General features: G+C 53.9%; 4 protein-coding genes across 4 annotated transcripts; 2 read left to right on the top strand and 2 right to left on the bottom strand.

Annotated features, from left to right (window-relative positions):
- Positions 1–853: 853 nt before the first annotated feature.
- Positions 854–3,749, bottom strand: ACET3X_007753 (uncharacterized protein; the record flags this gene model as incomplete). Its single annotated transcript, XM_069453934.1, has 4 exons — positions 854–1,793; positions 1,854–2,775; positions 3,238–3,256; positions 3,306–3,749. The coding sequence occupies 4 exons, from the start codon at positions 3,747–3,749 to the stop codon at positions 854–856; spliced, it is 2,325 nt and encodes a 774-aa protein (XP_069304916.1).
- A 3,181-nt stretch (positions 3,750–6,930) lies between these two features.
- On the top strand, positions 6,931–9,302 carry ACET3X_007752 (uncharacterized protein; the record flags this gene model as incomplete). The annotated part of the gene is made up of 8 exons (XM_069453933.1): positions 6,931–7,035; positions 7,084–7,252; positions 7,304–7,404; positions 7,455–7,923; positions 7,970–8,052; positions 8,104–8,326; positions 8,369–8,758; positions 8,806–9,302. 8 exons carry the CDS (start codon positions 6,931–6,933, stop codon positions 9,300–9,302), a joined length of 2,037 nt encoding a protein of 678 aa, XP_069304915.1.
- A 664-nt stretch (positions 9,303–9,966) lies between these two features.
- Positions 9,967–11,777, top strand: ACET3X_007751 (uncharacterized protein; the record flags this gene model as incomplete). Its single annotated transcript, XM_069453932.1, has 3 exons — positions 9,967–10,189; positions 10,249–10,700; positions 10,755–11,777. 3 exons carry the CDS (start codon positions 9,967–9,969, stop codon positions 11,775–11,777), a joined length of 1,698 nt encoding a protein of 565 aa, XP_069304914.1.
- A 1,333-nt stretch (positions 11,778–13,110) lies between these two features.
- ACET3X_007750 (uncharacterized protein) lies at positions 13,111–16,228 on the bottom strand (the record flags this gene model as incomplete). The annotated part of the gene is made up of 3 exons (XM_069453931.1): positions 13,111–14,582; positions 14,808–15,247; positions 15,357–16,228. The coding sequence occupies 3 exons, from the start codon at positions 16,226–16,228 to the stop codon at positions 13,111–13,113; spliced, it is 2,784 nt and encodes a 927-aa protein (XP_069304913.1).
- Between the last annotated feature and the right edge of the window lie 739 nt (positions 16,229–16,967).

Genomic DNA, 16,967 nt, shown 5'->3' with positions numbered 1-16,967 from the left:
TCGATACGAGCTCGCCAACGCGACTCGTGAATCTGGCTGGGATGTCCAGCGCGTTGCAAGTTCTTTTTCATATGACCTTGCCTTCTCCCCATCACAATACGTATACTTTTCCACTCTTCAGCCTTTACGAACCCACGAATCTGACGGCCTTCTGAACAATCGCGAGCTCTGAGAGCTGGGAGGGAGGGGATATGCTACGTTTTCGACCTGTCGTTGTCGCGTCTTTCACAACCAAATACGTTATGTAAAACAATCAGAGCATGATCTCATGCACACGGCTGTCTGTTGTGTCCTTGCGCGTCGCGAACCATCGTGACCCTTCTGCCGTCCGTCAGCAGAGATGTCCACTACTGCCTTCCAGCATGTTATAAGCCAAAGGGGTCTCTGACGAGAGCCGCCGCTCCACGAGTGGATGTGTACGATTGGAGCGCAAGCGGGAGGTATGTGTACGGCGTGTTCGATTATGTCGTGGTTGTTGTCAGGATCTACTTGTCGTGGGCCGATTTAGGGTCGAATGAGTAGCTTCATATCGCGATGATCGTATTTGCAGGGTGCTGGCTGAAAGCGCTCGTAAAGTTGCAGAGTTGTGCATGTGTGGTGGAATGAACGCGCAGCGGAAGGCGGCAGTGGAAGCGTGGGAGCTTACCACACGTCTGGTGGGTCGTGCACCAAGCCCCGCGCCCTCAAGTCGACCATGCCCAGGTGTACATCAGATAATGGGAAGTGTTGCTAATTGGAGGCCGACTTTTACATGTGCAGCAAAAGTACGCTGCTGGTTTATTATAGCTCGTAAAATTGATGATATATCTACGCGCAGAAGCGTATGGATACATTTCAGTGAACGAAAAACTATTTACCTCTTTCCCTTGCCCCTCGCATTGAATGTCTTTAACGGATCAACCTTGCCATTCCTTCGCACCACCTTCCTGCCCTTACCCTTGGCATATTGTTTCCTCACCTTGGGTATATTCAGACCCACGAAGCCAACATCCTCGGGCTTCTTTCCTCCTGGCAGGAGATAGTCTGGGACGTGTTTGAGATGCGGCTGTATCCTTGCGGGATGGTTCAGAGTCTGATCATGGCGGAGATGTGCGAGCGCTTCGGGATTCTCTTCAAAGTATCGTGAGAGCTTCTGCGACTTGGCCAGCTCCATGTGGATCTCCTTGATTCGAGCCTCGCGGATGGCGATCCTGGTCACTGACTTCAACGCATCCGCGAACCTGTATCTGAACGGCTCTAAGCGCTTCATGTCGAAGTTGTAATTCTCCAGCTTCTGGCCTTCCTGTTGGTGCTTCTCCACACTTGCCAGTACCTTTTCATCGTGTTCGCACCCAGCAAAGGTCGTCGGCTTGTGCTTGCGGTACTTGTCCTTGGGGATGATGAACGAGATGGCAGTTCCAGACTTGCCGGCTCGTGCTGTTCGTCCTATGCGATGGAAGTAGGACTTGTAGTTTCCGGGAAAGTCGAAGTTGATGATACAGCTGACGTTGAGGAAGTCAATTCCGCGGGAAACACCAGAGTCCTTGCTCTCTCTGTCCTTCTTGGCCTTCTTCTTCGGCCGTGACTCTTCATCCTGTACGCCGACAACGTCGGTCTCGTCGCTCGCAATCAGGATGTTGTACATGTTCGTGTTGAAAGACTCTACAATGTGCGTGCGGGAAGCCAACGGGAGTTCGGAATTGAGCACGATAGCTTTGACCGCAAATTGCTCCAAAAAGAGCTTCACCCGGTAAGACCTGTCCACATCGCCGACGAATATGATTGTCTTGCCTTTGATCAAGTTGAGCTTGAACCTAGAGGTAGAAGTACGAATCAGTGTGTGTTTCGCGTTATTCTGATGCGACGTAACTTACATTGCGTAGATCAGGAGGAACTTCTCATCTTCTGCCACCTTTAGCACGTATTGCTTTACTTTCTGTGAGTCCTTGTCTAGATCTGCAAGCTTGAGTACGACCGGGTCGGTGCAGAGCAGGCTACCGAGTGACTCCACGTCGGTTGAGAGGGTAGCGGAGAGGACGATCTTCTGGACACCGACGGGTATCTCGCGTGCAATGTTCTCCATGTCCTCGGCGAACCCGTAACCGTTGATCAGGTCACCCTCGTCGACGACGAGTGTCCTGATGTCGCTGACCGCTAGATTTGAGCTGTTGATGTTTGTCCATGCTCTAGCAGGTGTCGCGACGACAATCTCCGGCTTATCGGCAAGGGCTGCCTTTGTGACGACTTCTGACTCCTTGCCTGCAATGTTGCGAACGCGAATCTCTTGTCCGCAGTGTTGTGCAAGCGACTTGGCGACTGTCGCAATCTGCAAGCATAGCTCTCGTGTGGGTGCGAGGATGAGGGATTGGCCCTTTTGCTGCAACGTCTTGTGTAGGATGGGAAGCAGGTAGGCGCCCGTCTTGCCCGTGCCAGTCCCCGAGCGCGCAAGGATGTCGCGCCCCTCTAGAGCCAACGGTATTGCCTGCGACTGTACAGCCGTCGGTGATGCCCATTTCAGATCGCGGATCGCTCTTAGCAGACGGGGTTCGAGTTGTAGTTCGGCGAACGAGGCGGCAATGGGCGTTGAAGGGGCGGTGGCAGCCGCTGTTTTAGCGCGTTTCATGTTCTTTGCTTTCGTGCTTGGTGTTGCTGTCGTCGTGGCAGCAGTCGCAGGCGCACGCGCAGTCTCGGCAAGTGTCGAAGGTTCGGGTGAGCTGCGGGGCTCGGACTGCGACTCGTCGCTCGATGTCTCCTCTGGCACGTCGTGCTCGTTGAGTTTGCGCTTCGCCATTGTGTCTGGATGTGGTGTCAAACTACGCCAAGTGTTGCGGTGTTGTCTCGTCGAAGTCTGCGTTCTCCATAGGTTCTCTACTGAACTTCTGAACTTTTTTGGCGCTAATGCGGCATGGTCTTGGCAGGACCCACAGCGGAGGAGCGCCTGCTGAACTCCGGTCTTTTGCTCTTTCACCCCAACACACCACCCCATCGCGAGTGAACTGTTCACCCACGACACATGCTCTGCAGAGCTGCGTTGCTTGTAGCGCTGATTCACCCTATGGAACGCAGCGTAGTTTGATCCAAATTCAAATTCTCCTCGACTAGATTCTGGATATGCACTCCCTAGACAACCAGTACGAGACGAAAGATGCGAGCAGCCATTTTCCACCATCACTACCTAAACCCGCAAACAAAGACTTGCTAACCTCTTTCCAACCAAGTCTCAACCTACAATACCAATCAAGCCCTGATTCGTCTTACAATAATCGTCACATGTAGCCTGCGATCTCACATCAGCTTGTATCTTCCAACGCCTTACATATACGTACCCTGGGCATGCCCTTTCTCCCGCCATCCTGTACCATTCTCTCCAACGCCACAACGTACTTTGTAATCTCGTCGCTGCCCAGCTTCTTCAACGCCTCGACAACAGCATGTATGGTCTCCTGGTCAGGCCCTTGGTCGCTTGTACTCATCAAGTCGATACCCGGGGGCGTGTCGGTGAAGTCCACTGCTGTCGAATAGCTGGCATAGTACGGGACTCTGTTGATATCGCATCCCCAGACTAGAATGCTGTACTGACTGGTAGCGCCCACTAGTATCCCTGTTCCTGCGAAGTCAAGCACCGCTGGGAAGTAGGGATGCGGTGTATCGACACCATAGGTTGTTATGATGCTGTCGTTGCCTGGGAACTGGAACGAGAAGAGATCATTCACAAGTCCGGTAGGGTCCGAGGGATCGATCGGCGTCGGGTCGTATTGCACATTCCGCATGGCAGCGTACTGAGGGTTCGACGCAAGGATCATCGACCACGGCTTGAAGTAGAAGCCAACGGGTGGTGCCGGCCATGGTCTGCCATGGTGATGGCTATGCTCAGTGTTATTGAAGGTAGGCGGTATGCGAACCCGCACGCCTTTCGCACCGATCTTCCGCGGACACACATCTTGAGTGGTGTGAGCGATAGCACTGACCGCAATTGCGACGAGTATCAGAAGCGACAACATCATGCTGCCGGCCATTCCAAAAACTGGCGCGAGCCGATACCCTTCACTATATACCTTGCTATCCCAGCATCATACTAGTCAATTTGCCAGATCAGGAAAGAGGCCTGGGGTGGTTGCTTGCGGCGGACGCACTTCGGCGAGATGCACACCCTGCGCGGAGGCAAAGACGCCGCCACATTACACAGAGTGAGATTTGTACAACAACGAAGCGAGATTCGTACAACATTGGCGTTCTTTGCTACATCGTCTTGATTGGCGAATGAGGTTGCATTGACGGCCTCGCTGGCCGGATAATCTGAATGCTAATTAGCCGGATTTGGCAGTCGAAGACGCTGGAGAACAAGCTAACAATGTGCACGAAGCCCAACACGACCGCTCCCAATTCTTCATTTCGATCCACCCGCCGTGGTAGTTTGGCATCCGCACCTAAGGTCTCAGACTGTGATTATTTAGCATGCGTCAGCTGTATTTCGACCTGGACGTGTTGCAGGCAAAAAGAAAATAAGGGCAAGACAACCAAAGGTAAGAGACGGGCCGAATGGGTTCTCGATCGTGAAGTCAACACGAATACTCCAATGGCATGCGCGTTTCGAGAGCAAACTGAATGACCACGGCAGAGAACGCTCGTTGAACAAATGAAATTAGTGTTTATTGTAAGAGGCGCATAAGCTGGCGTTACGCCACAGAGAAGCAGCGGACGGCTACGGCCTTACCCGGCTTACTCATGGGGCCACAGGGCCGCCGGGTTGGTAAGGCTGTCCAAAGTCACAGTGACAGATTTCCCGCAAGGTATCATTCATCGGCGGAGATGACATGACGGTCGGACTAGGGCTTCCATCCTCAATTATGGTTCTGTCGCTGTCAGCGCCTTCCTATGCCGAAATCACCAAGGGGAACTGAAGTGGATCGCAGGGCCCTCATGGTGTGGACACTGGACAACATTTCCCGATGAAGACGAAGCTGCACATTGGTCGGTTCCCAGCAATGATATCCAGTCAGACCTGGGTCGTTGAAGTACCTTTTCCTGATGTGAGCACATAATCGAGGTCGAGTCGAGATATTCCTATAATTTCTTGTGGGATGGCCACAAGAACTAGCGTTGGGTCCTGGTCATGGCAGCCCCGACCTACACATCAGAATCACCACGCTGTTCGGGGATGACACCCACGAGTTTGGCACACCTGGCTCCTATGAAGTCACACCGGTGAGCAAGCATGAGCATGATCAGATGGTTGAAAGCTTGATGCTCGAACGAAATGATCTCGGCGACAACAGGAGATTTGCAGCGTAGAGTAGCACCGCTTCGGTTTCGAGCTCGGGGGCCCCAATTCACTTGTGTGATTCCGTAGCAGATGGCACGATTCTGTACCGTGGCCATGGGGGTAGTGAGGCAGTCGCACGATGAAGAGGGTGCACCCGTGCACCTTGACCAGAGGCTGGCGCATCGGATGTACCGAGGTCGAGAACATAGCCAGACGGTATGTGACACCCCTCCGCATCTTGTTTAAGATCGAAAGAGCGTGCTGAGGTTGGTACTAGTTGAAACTCACTGTATGCGCCTGTTTCTAATGCTACACTGTATCCTGTACGCTAATTGACGCACGCAGAGCTCGTTCTCAGATCTCTTTCGTCGACTTGACAGAAAATTGTGAAGCGATGCGACCAAGAAAGCAGTACTGTAGACAAGCGCCGCTAACGACTTCGGGGAAAGTCTTCCGTTGACAAATCTGACGCGAATACAGATCTTCATCAGCGCTCGTTTATCTGCACATATACTTGGCCAGGGACAAAAGCCAGCAAATATCGCCGGTCATGAAAAAGCTACTTGAGGGTCTGGTTTCGGCACAGATGCGTAGTTGGAGAGTATGAGTCTTGCAAGGGCAAAGGCGAACGCCATGATAGCGAGCGGACGTGGGATGGTCTTTGAAGGAAGGGCTATACCGAGGCGACCGACAAAGAGCCCATGAGGATGGAGAATGAATAAACGTGGGGATACATGTGTAAATGTCCACCAAGTGGTAAAATTCCGTGTGGCTTTGGTCATCAGGCGCAACGCGAAGACTACGTCTCTAATACGATTCGAGAAGAAGCTCTTAGCAATCATGAGCGCTATTCGACTACCTAGGCAACGCCTTACATAATACCCCAATGCTCCACATGTTCAGTCTTCCTCTGCAAGCGACCGATGGCAACAGAGACTAGCATGTGTCGAAGTGATCGAGTAATGGCAACATTACAGAGATGCACGTCGATCAGTACCGTGGAGAAACAGGGGCTGGCTCCTGCAAGCCGACTTCGGACCCCACCGCCAGCGCCATTTCATTGGCTACCAAGCCATCGCTTATCTTCAAGCTCCTGTTTACCTCATCGAAACCACCAACTTCAACATGCCTTCAGCACAACCACCGTCTCCACGCCCAGACCCAAGTTTTGCTGCCCAAGCAAACACCCTCACTCGTCAGCCACTCACAGTGCAGCAAGAAAATTTCCGCTGTACCATTCGGTCCTGCCCGCCACTATGAGACAAGTGCAATGCATATGCGTTGCAAGCACCCGTTTCTTATCAGCATAGGCGAGCCATGATGCATTGCCCAGTCGGCTAAGAGCTTCAAAGTGCCCTCCAACAAGACTTCATTGCAAACACAAGCTTCCAAAGTGGTGTAGCAGACAAGAGATCTCTAGGCTTGGCTTCCATTCCACGTTCCCTAGTCTTATATGTGCCTATCTTCAACCAATCATGCACAGGCTCCATTGCAAAGTGGAGACGGTTGGCATGTGCAGTTGGAAATGCTCGAGATAGCAGTCTTGGGACCGAGCTGAAGTCGGAGCTGGGGGAGGGGAATCGTGGGGATGTCTTGGGGTATAGAAACATTGCCTGCCCCAGTGAGATGGTTTAACAGCCAACGCTTTGTTCTGAAGCTTAACCTCGAAGCACGCTCCGTCTTCCCAAATGGCTGGTGGCGGTACTCCGATCGGGCCCTCGGCCTCACCTCTTGGTCAAGCTTGGGGCTATGGAATTGTCCTCGGTGTCGGCTTTCTCTTCGCACTGGGCATGGTACGTGAGGTTTGATCATTACAAGCATCAGAGGCTGACAATGTAAAGGTCTTCACAACATGGGTCCTCAAACGCTACAACAATGAACTGCAAACGTCCGAGATGTTCTCGACTGCTGGTCGTACGGTCAAATCTGGTCTTGTCGCATCAGCAGTAGTGTCATCCTGGACATGGGCCGCTACGCTTCTGCAAAGTTCATCGGTTGCTTTCCGTTATGGTATGTTCAGAACTAAATATCCCTGAGGTAACACGTGTTGATCTTTCACAGGTGTCTCTGGACCGCTGTGGTATGCTGCGGGTGCCACTGTCCAGATTTTGCTGTTTGCTACTGTTGCGATCGAACTCAAGAGGCGAGCTCCTCACGCTCATGTGAGTATGATATGCTCCTTAATCTAGTGTTAGGTCTAACCATGAGATAGACGTTCCTCGAAGCTGTGCGCGCTCGTTACGGAAAGGCCACTCATTTCGTATACATCACTTTCGGTCTCTTCACCAACATACTCGTTACGGCTATGCTGCTGACTGGAGGGTCAGCTGTCATCAGCTCTTTGACTGGCGTACCCACGGCTGCGGCTTGTTTCCTACTTCCTCTAGGCGTCGTGATCTACACGATGTTTGGTGGGATCAAGGCCACCTTCCTGACGGACTATGTTCACACTGTCATTCTCCTTGTAATCCTTCTGACGTTTGCCTTCACAACATACGCCACCGGCGACCGGCTGGGCTCAACAAAAGCGGTCTACGAGCGCCTGCAGGAACTTTCAGCGACGACGCCTGTTCCCGGTAACGCTGGAGGAAGTTATCTCACAATGCGGAGCAAGGACGGTGCCATTTTCTTTGTGATCAACATCATTGGAAACTTTGGCACTGTATTTATGGACAACGGATGTAAGTTATCCATTGCCAGAGGGAATCGAAAGCTGACAGTCCCAAGACTACAACAAGGCTATTGCCGCATCCCCGGTTCACGCTCTTCCCGGATACATCATTGGTGGTTTGTCTTGGTTTGCTATTCCGGTAAGATCCTCGTTAGTTCACATGCGGGTCTGGTGCTAATGCTATCACCAGTGGCTTTGCGCGACCACCATGGGTCTCGCCGCGCTTTCACTACAGAGCACCGAGTACTTTCCCACATACCCCAACGTCATGGACGAAGCGTCAATCAGTGCTGGTCTCACACTTCCCTATGCTGCAGTTGCGCTCCTTGGATCTGGCGGTGCCGTAGCTACGCTTCTCGTCGTCTTCATGGCTGTCACATCTGCCTTCAGTGCACAGCTCATTGCCGTCTCTAGTATCCTGACATACGACATTTACGCGACCTATATCAACCCAGGCGCAAGCGGTCGACGTCTTGTCTACACGTCACACGTATGCGTGTGCGGCTTTGGACTGGTCATGGCCGCATTTTCAACGGGGCTCTGGTATGCCGGCATCAGCATGGGCTGGCTATACGTCTTTATGGGCGTAATCATCTCATCTGCGGTACTTCCAGCAACTCTTACGTTGATGTGGAAAGGTCAGAACAAGTGGGCGGCCACTTTGTCCCCAGTACTAGGCTTGTGCTGCAGCATTACCGCTTGGCTAGTCACCACCTCTAAGCTGAATGATGGCGTTATCACTGTCGCTACTTCCGGTGCCAACAATCCCATGCTGGCTGGTAATGTCGTTGCGTTGCTATCGCCTATCATTTTCATCCCAGTTTTGACGCTGATATTTGGAGTCGGTACGTTTTTAGTCTCCTCTGTTGAATGCATGCTAACGAAGACCAAGACAACTACGACTGGGTATCAATGAAGAACATTCGCCTTGTGGACGATTCGGACGTCACAGCAGCTGCAAATATGGACCTCGAAGCCGTGCACGGCCGTCATGCTGCCCTCTCACCAGAAGCTGAGGCCGCCGAGCAAGCCAAACTATTCCGCGCCTCCAAGATTGCAAAGATTACTACGGCGACCATGACACTCATTCTGCTTGTACTCTGGCCGATGCCACTTTATGGCTCCGGCTATATCTTTAGCCAATCATTCTTCTCGGGTTGGGTTATCGTCGGCATCATCTGGTTGATGTGCAGTACTATGGCTGTAGGTGTGTATCCTCTGTGGGAAGGCCGTGAGAGCTTAGCAAGAAACTTCGGCGGCATGTGGCGCGATATCACCGGTAAGGGTGGTCGCCGCGGAGGACCGGTCACGGTGGTTGAAGGCGAAAAGACGGCGGGATCAGGGACGCACACGCCGAAGGAGGCGGACGCGAAGGCATTGGAGGAGTAGGTGTCGCATGTAATCGAGGAACATACCCAATGCTCTGTACCGTTACCAGACTGTTTATACCCTGTCCCTAGTCTCAAGACCTTTTTAAAGTTCAGTATCTGTGATACTAGTATCTTTGATGATTTAGTGTTCACGGTGCAATTATGGCGAGTTGATAGAAGCTGTCCACAACAGGTAAGCGCCCCGGTCGGGGTCTTTCCTTCTACGCCTCCTGAACTCTACATGGCCGCAAGCATCGACCCGGTTACTGGTACCTCGTGCTATTGATTTTGACCCCGTCTAACGCTTTCAAGATGCTTTCGGTGCTTCTTTGCCCAACGATGTGGCCGTTGACCACGTTGTGCAGCGAGCCTCATGCCGCGGACCCTGTACGACTCGTGCGAGGACGAACGCCTTACTAATTCCAGAATGTGGACACCGCTCCGAAAATACACTACTGAAGAGCGAAGAACCGCGATTGCAGGAACAATGTTGATGGTCCGGGGCAGCCCCCAGGTACCCCGCGACCCCGGTGCCTACCCGGTAATAGCGTCGGGGCATCTCCACCGAGAGGCAATGGTGCTCGTGCAGAAACGCGCATGTCCGCAATGGTATATAATGAGCAGAGAAACTATGGATTTATCTCTATCCTCGCCAAGAATACTCGCGCATCATTGTGTTCAGGATGAGCGTACTCAAAATACTCGGTCTTGCTGCCTTGGCTGCTGCAGCTCCAGTAGAGGAGCGCGCAAAGAAGCCCAAGAGCTTTTTCAAGGACCTTGGAAACTCAACTTGGATCATTGGCAACGACATCTGGAACGTTACACAAAACCGCCAGTATGCCAATAAGCTGTGGTACAAGGGGAAAGATCGCGTCGGAAATGCTGTTGGGCATTATGTTAGCTACAGTATGTGCAAGCAGAGCGCTGAACAACACAAAAACATCACGTAGCTAACCAAATCGTAGATGGCGCCGCATCTGACTTGAGCTGGACATCCGCCGCGATTGTCGATTCTGATACCGACTTCATCAATGTCAAGTTCACGGCGAAGGAAGGCGACTTCCATTGGGTAATCTACGATGGTCTCCCAGGCGCGTACCAGTACTTTGTCAACCACGCCCTGCCTACACTGGGCGAGTTCCGTACTCTGTGGCGTCTCGACAACGTCTCGTTTCCTCGTGGCTACAACAACGTCAAAGACGGTGTATTGCCCGCGTTGGACGAATATCTTCAAGCCACCAATGTCCAGGATGAAACCTGGCAAAAGGCTGACGGGTCATTCTTGACGAAATATGACTGGAGCGGCTTTGTCCGGGAGCAGACATACTACGGTGTCTATGGCGACGAGGTGGGAAGCTGGTACCTCAACCCTGGAAAGGACTACTACAATGGTGATCATCTCAAGCAGGAGCTTATGGTATGTTTGATTTATCACTTCGCTCATAGAAGATGTCAAACTGATTGATGTAAGGTCCATCGTGAATCTAGAACCGGAGACGCAGTTCAGCTGAACATGATCCACGGCACACATTTCCAAGCCGTTTCGCGCGATTCCTTCGCTGATGGCAAGGTCTGGGGCCCATGGCTTTGGTACCTCAACGATGGAAGCAAAGACGATGCTGCAGCTCGTTGGGAGAAGGAGGAAGCAGCCTGGCCTTACAAATGGTTCGAAAACAAGCCCTACCAATCTCGCGGCAAGATGCAGGGCAAGCTCCTCTTGAGCGACGGACGCCCGGCTGCTGGTGCTGCCGTCTTCCTCGGCGACAACCGCAACACTACAGTATCAACTCTTGACCAGGGGGAGAACTACTACTACACCACCTACGCCGACAAAGACGGCAAGTTTGACATCCAGGACATCCGCACCGGCACATACGCGCTCTACGCTTGGGGCAACGGCGGCGCACTCGGCGACGTCACAACAAACTTTACCCAAAACGACGTCGAGATCCGTGAAGGCAAGAACACCAACCTCAAGGAAATGACCTGGAAGGTCACCGACAGCAACAAGCGCATCTTCCAGATTGGCGATTTTGATCGCACAACCGACGGCTTCAAACTTGCCGACCCAGCTCACCCATTCGAACACGCCCGCATCTCAAAGTGCCCAGGAAACCTCACTTACACTGTCGGCACCAGCTCTTCTCTCGACTGGTGCTTTGGCCAATCTGCGCTCGGCACCTGGTCTGTTCTCTTCCCGTCCAAGAGCACATCTGCCGCTAAACTGACGGTATCTCTTGCCGGTTTCTCGCAGGGCTCGAGCTGCGACATTCTGCTCAACGATGTCAAGGTGGGAAACATTACTAGCGCTAGTCTGCTGAACAGCCAAGACACGTATCGTGGGGCTACGAGGGCAGGCGAGTGGAGACTGCTTGAACTTCCTATTGCGGAAGGAGCGCTCAAGAGCGAGGGTAACCGTCTGGATATCAAGGTTACTAGGACTACGCAATGGAGAGGGTGGCTCTGGGATAGCTTGGTCTTGGATCAGGTGTAGATGGCATAGCGAATAAATATACAACACATGTTCTACTATTGTGCCTTTCCAACCCATGCTGACCTCAATGTGTGAGTGTGCAGGCTCGATACACGTATACGCAATGCGCGTTCTAGAATCACAAAAGCCAAGCACCGCTGCCATACAAAATCAGGCAGGCGTCCAGCAGACCCAAAATGCATATCCTCCCATTCCCGTTCTGGGGAATATGATTCCCAGTGACGACACGGCCGCGATATTTTCCCTGTTCTTCGCACAGTTACCGACGTATGTGGCTTGAATAGGCTAGCGCTGTCCTGTTCTAGATGGACGCGAACGTCATACGCTTGCCAAGTCCACAAGGGTCACGGGTGTAATGCCGTCTGGTGACATGCTCTGGAATTACTAACCACATTGCAATAATTACACAGTGGAAATCGTCAGGCTAATCCAGACATGATAGCATCCAGTGGTGAGCTATGCCGTCTTCTTCGAGATCTGCCTCAAAGGCTCATGACTCAATGAAGAAAAAATACTAGGAGTTGACTTGAATCCCCGCAGAGAACTGCCAATAGGCGACATGGGTCGTGTGGCTTGACGCTTGGCCTTTAGAGTGTAAGAGTTTCGCTGCTGATGCTAGCGTACGTTTGGACAAGTTGAGAGATTGACGTCTCGCCCAGCCACCGCACAACGTTCACATTCCGACATTGACATCTGTCCCATGCATAGTCCAAGAGAAGAAAGATCAGTACGAATGACCTAGTATTATTACTACAGTCCCTACCATGCCATGCCATGCCATGCCTAACCTATGCACCCACCCTAGCCGCTATTGACCAAGAATACGTTCAACCAAAACGAAAAAACAAGACTAAATTATGGATACATGGAAGAAAGATCAAAGCGAGTGTAATTTGGATGCGTAAAAGCAATCCACCTCCAAGCGTAAACCCAAAAACGCGCCAAAAAGCTTCAAAGGGGACGAAGGCCAAGCCCACCCAAGGTTTAGAAATGCAGGGATTTTCATGATACAAACACTATCGCTGAAGCGCAAGGTTGAGGAGGTTTGTTAAAAAACATTCGCTATGAGAGAATGCGAACAGCAAGTTCTGATGAGGCGGTATGGTGGTTTGCAGATCGAAAAAGAAATTCGTGAACGGCTGGGGAGCCGAAAGAAGAAACGAGAAAGGCAACGCGTTTGCTGATGTCGCAGATGCCGGGCCGGACAAGTCTATTGTGTCGTGAACTCGTGTTTAGTGGGTATCAGTTTCTTTTGGGCGAAGTTGCTGGGGCCGCACGGATGTGCAGGCCCCTCTGGTTCGGGGACAGTTGTGTTACAAAAATGAACAGTGTGCTATCGGAGACTCCAGAACGGTAACGCTCTACGGTCATAACGTCCCCATGGTTTTGTTGATACAGGTAGTGTATTCCTCCTCTTTTTTTCGTTCGCTACGTTGTCGAGCTTCTTCTTGCGCTCGATATCTGGGTCGTAGTAATGGGATGCTGTGACGGGGACTTTGAACTCTTGCGTGCTCAGAGGCAATGTGTACTTGAAGTTGCCCCTGACAATCAACTCGAAAGGATATTGCAGAACCTCCTCCCAGCGCTCGCTGCCTCCGGCTTCCGTTTTGTTTCCGGGATGCGAAAGTCGGAGCTCGCCAATAGATTCGGCGCGTTTCCGCTGAAAAAAGGAACCTTCAAAGTTTAGTGGTGAGTCGAAATGGGCAATGCGGCCTAGCAACATGGTACGAGGTTCGCCTTCGATAGGATCGGTCCCTTCATCTATACCACCGATTGAAATCTCTGCGATTGCTTCTTCTTCTTCGATGGGTGTCCAGTGTTCTACGTCGTCATGTGGACCGTTCCCGTGCTCGCGCCACCAAGCGTCCGACCCGACGTGCTTGCTCTTGGCAAATAGCGAGATGTCCATTTCAGATACGGTAACGCCGATGATGTTGGGGTTTACCGCGTCGACTATGAGATCCAGCATGACCTCCTCTTGACTCGCTACAACATTCTGTATGTCTCGCACCACGAGACTCGTAAGAGGCTTCGTGGTAGCAAAAACGAGTCCGATGGCGCAGAATACAACGACGAGCAGCAGGATCGTGAGAACAAGGCAGCCAGCAAAACGGCGACACCATCCGCCATCGCGATGATGCCGGCGCTCGAGTTGGCGTATGGTGGTGGTATTCCGCTGACGGGAGGTTCGCGTAGATCGTGGACTTCGTCCAGACTGAATCAGCGGAGTGCGCTCATCATCGGCAATATTCTCAGCGTCGATGTCGTATGCTGCAGAATATTCTCCGCTTTTCTTGCTGCCGTTGCTGTGGCCGTTCCCAACATTGAAGGTGTGGAAGCGAGGGCTGTTGGGTTGTGACGCATTCCTTGAGGACGGGCCACGTGCGCGCGATGACTGTGGTACCGATGTGTCGCTGTCCATGGTAAGGTGGCTGAATGCGCCCCGACCCTGGCCATGTCTTCCAATGTGGTGATGATGGCTACCTCCGCCCGCTCGTCCGGAGCCTATCCGGACAGTGCCCTCGCCTCGGTCGTCACCGTCAATGCTCGGGTTGTTGTACGGGTTGGTGAATTTTATGCTGCTCTTCTTGCTTGGGTGCTTGTGCGGGTCGCGTATTTGGAGTCGTGGGTCTGTCAGACTGGCTAGCGACGTCATGCTTGGCGTCCGCGAGTGATGTTGGCGGCTACGGTGTGGCTGTTCGGGAGGGTTTGACTCGTAGATGAAGGTCGCATCAGAGTCCGAAGAGTCGGCCTCGTCGACGGCGCTGGCCACCTTTTGTTCGAATACATCGGCCTTGGACGAAGCTGTGCGGGAACTGGTGTTAGTGGTTGAATAAAAATATTTGAGATGGGGGCGGAGAGGAGCCATGCGAGGCTCTGGACTTGGGGGCGACATGGTCAAGAGCGAGCGCCGGTCTTCATACGAACGATATGAGACGGGGCTGCCGAATGACGGGTTCATGCCGGAGCGACAGCCGGGGTCTGGCCGGCTCGGGGTGTAGTAGTGGTGGGAAATGTGCTGCAACCTACCAGTGCCTGCATTGATGGAAGCGGCTTTGCGCTTGGGGGCTTTTCTTTCCTTCTTGGGTCGGATTGTCTCGTTGCTGGGCTTGAGTCGTATGCCGCCATCGACGCGACCGGAGGCGGACCGGTCCTGGTTCACAATGGATGGCTGTGCGACCGAGGGCACCGTCTCGGTTTCGACCGTCATGTTGCGGAGGGGCGGGTCTCGCGATCGCGCCGACATGGAGGACAGCGAGGGCTTTGCGGAGACGGTGTGTGGGCGATGTGTGTACGTGTTGCGTTGGTCCTGCATCTTGCCCTTCTTGGCGCTCTTGGTCGCGCTGTCGCTACCGCTCTCCGTGTGCTTGGTACTGTCGTGCTTGTGGCTGAGGTCTTCAGAGACTTTGGACGAGTTGACGTCATTTCGGTCCTGGTCGGTTTTGTGGGCAGTCGCTGAGGGAACAAAGCTAAGGGCGAGGTTAACAAAGTTTGCGGATGGGAGCGGAAATTGGCTCCGTGGTTAGTCTAACGTGCGTCGCGATGACAAACAGTGGGGCCGTTGCGGGGAAAGCGTACCTTTGCGGCTCTAGACCGTCGAATCCGGGAGTGGCAGGCAAGCTAGACTCCTGCACCGTTGCGAGCTTGGGAGCCACGCCGCCCGAACTCCGCGAGGGTGCTTTGCTGGCAGCCTGTGGCTGAGGCTGCGGCTGGGGCTCGTCGGCGTCGCTCGCGGCCGCCTCGTCCCGCACTGGGAAGCGCGAGACAGAGGGGGCGGGCGAGGAGCTCTGGACGACAATGACGGGCGCCGACTGGGCTTCGGGCTTCCTGATTTGCGCACGCAGCGAGTTTGTGCGCGAACGCGAGCGGCCGTCATGGCCCGGCGGTGGTGACTTGAGCCGCGGCGAGAGGGGCCAATGGGGGGTCGTCTCGCCAGAATTCGATTTTGACGCTGGCTTGGACGGGCGCGGGGCTCGCACAGTGTCGGTCGACGAGGTAGGCGTGAGCTCGGGTATGCTGGTGGACGACAGAGCTCGCTGCACCGTCGGCGTGGCATGGCCTGGGGCGGCGGCGGCGGCGGCGGCGGCGGTGGTCGTCGAGTTGGATAAGCTGGAAGCCCGACTCGAACCGGCGTCGGCGCTGCTCTTGCGTGATCTGAACGAGGGCCTGGCAGTCGTGCCTGCGCCGGACGGGGTGGCATTGCGCCTGTGTGGGCGAGGAGAGGCCTCGCGCGACGACAGCGGCGAGGGCGAGTGTGTGGCAGTAAAGAGACGCTGGCCGGCCGAGGTTTGGCCCATGGGCGGCGCAGACGTGTCTCTGGCCATGGTGGCTGTCGAGTCGTCGTGGTCGTCGGCAGGCGTGGACGCAGCGGGCTCTGCACTCTCCTCAACGCCGGTAAAGGACTCAAAGACGTCGAGTGTGTCGGCAGCAGTGGATCTGGTCGAAGCCATCATGGACGTGCTTTTGCTTCAATGGGCCAAAGCACTCGTGGCATCTCGTGCGGGTTCGGGCCTGGACAACAGCGCGGCCCGGTACGAATAGGCGGTCAAAGCGATGAGGCTGCTGGAATGAGTGCGACTACGCGTCAAACGGTTGTTGGGTAGCGTGGGGACTGAGTTGTTCGCTGTCGGTGCAGGGGGGGGATGGCAGTACGCGACGATACAGACGGTTTAACGTCGTCCTGGAGCGCTGCACGTCGATGATGTAGGCTAAGTCGAGCGTCCAAGGCAGCATGCCCCCATTGTCGCGCCAGCCCTGCCGCGAACGCTGACGAGGCGCTTTTTCACGCTGCACGCACACCAACTTGACAGCGCATCACAAAGACGGCCGCCCGGAATAAGACGAGCACCACAACCTCGCCCTGTCAGCTGCGGCCTGCCCGTCTTATGCCAGAGGGCCTCTTCGCCATCCCTGTCGTGTGCATCCAACACCCGTGATAGCGATAGCCACCCACTAGGCTCCCTTCAGGGTCTCGCGCCATGTCGGCACTCGAGCAGAAGCAAATCCCACGCACAACTGCCAACTGCCAACTGAGCAGCGCCCCACGCACGCACTTCACAGCCATCCCACCTGCTCACCTAGTCGTCCCCTCGTCTGCTGCCCCTCGAGGGTCGGCGCGCTCTCACCTCAGACGGGTGCGAGTCTATCCAATCGCCCCCTCGCACATCCCACGGGGTGCCGTCCATAGTC

This window comes from Alternaria dauci, chromosome 7 (genome assembly GCF_042100115.1).
Source record: "Alternaria dauci strain A2016 chromosome 7, whole genome shotgun sequence".
NCBI classification, from domain to species: Eukaryota; Fungi; Ascomycota; class Dothideomycetes; order Pleosporales; family Pleosporaceae; genus Alternaria; species Alternaria dauci.
The sequence above is the reverse complement of the archived record's forward strand: the minus strand, read 5'-3'. Positions and strand labels throughout refer to the sequence as shown.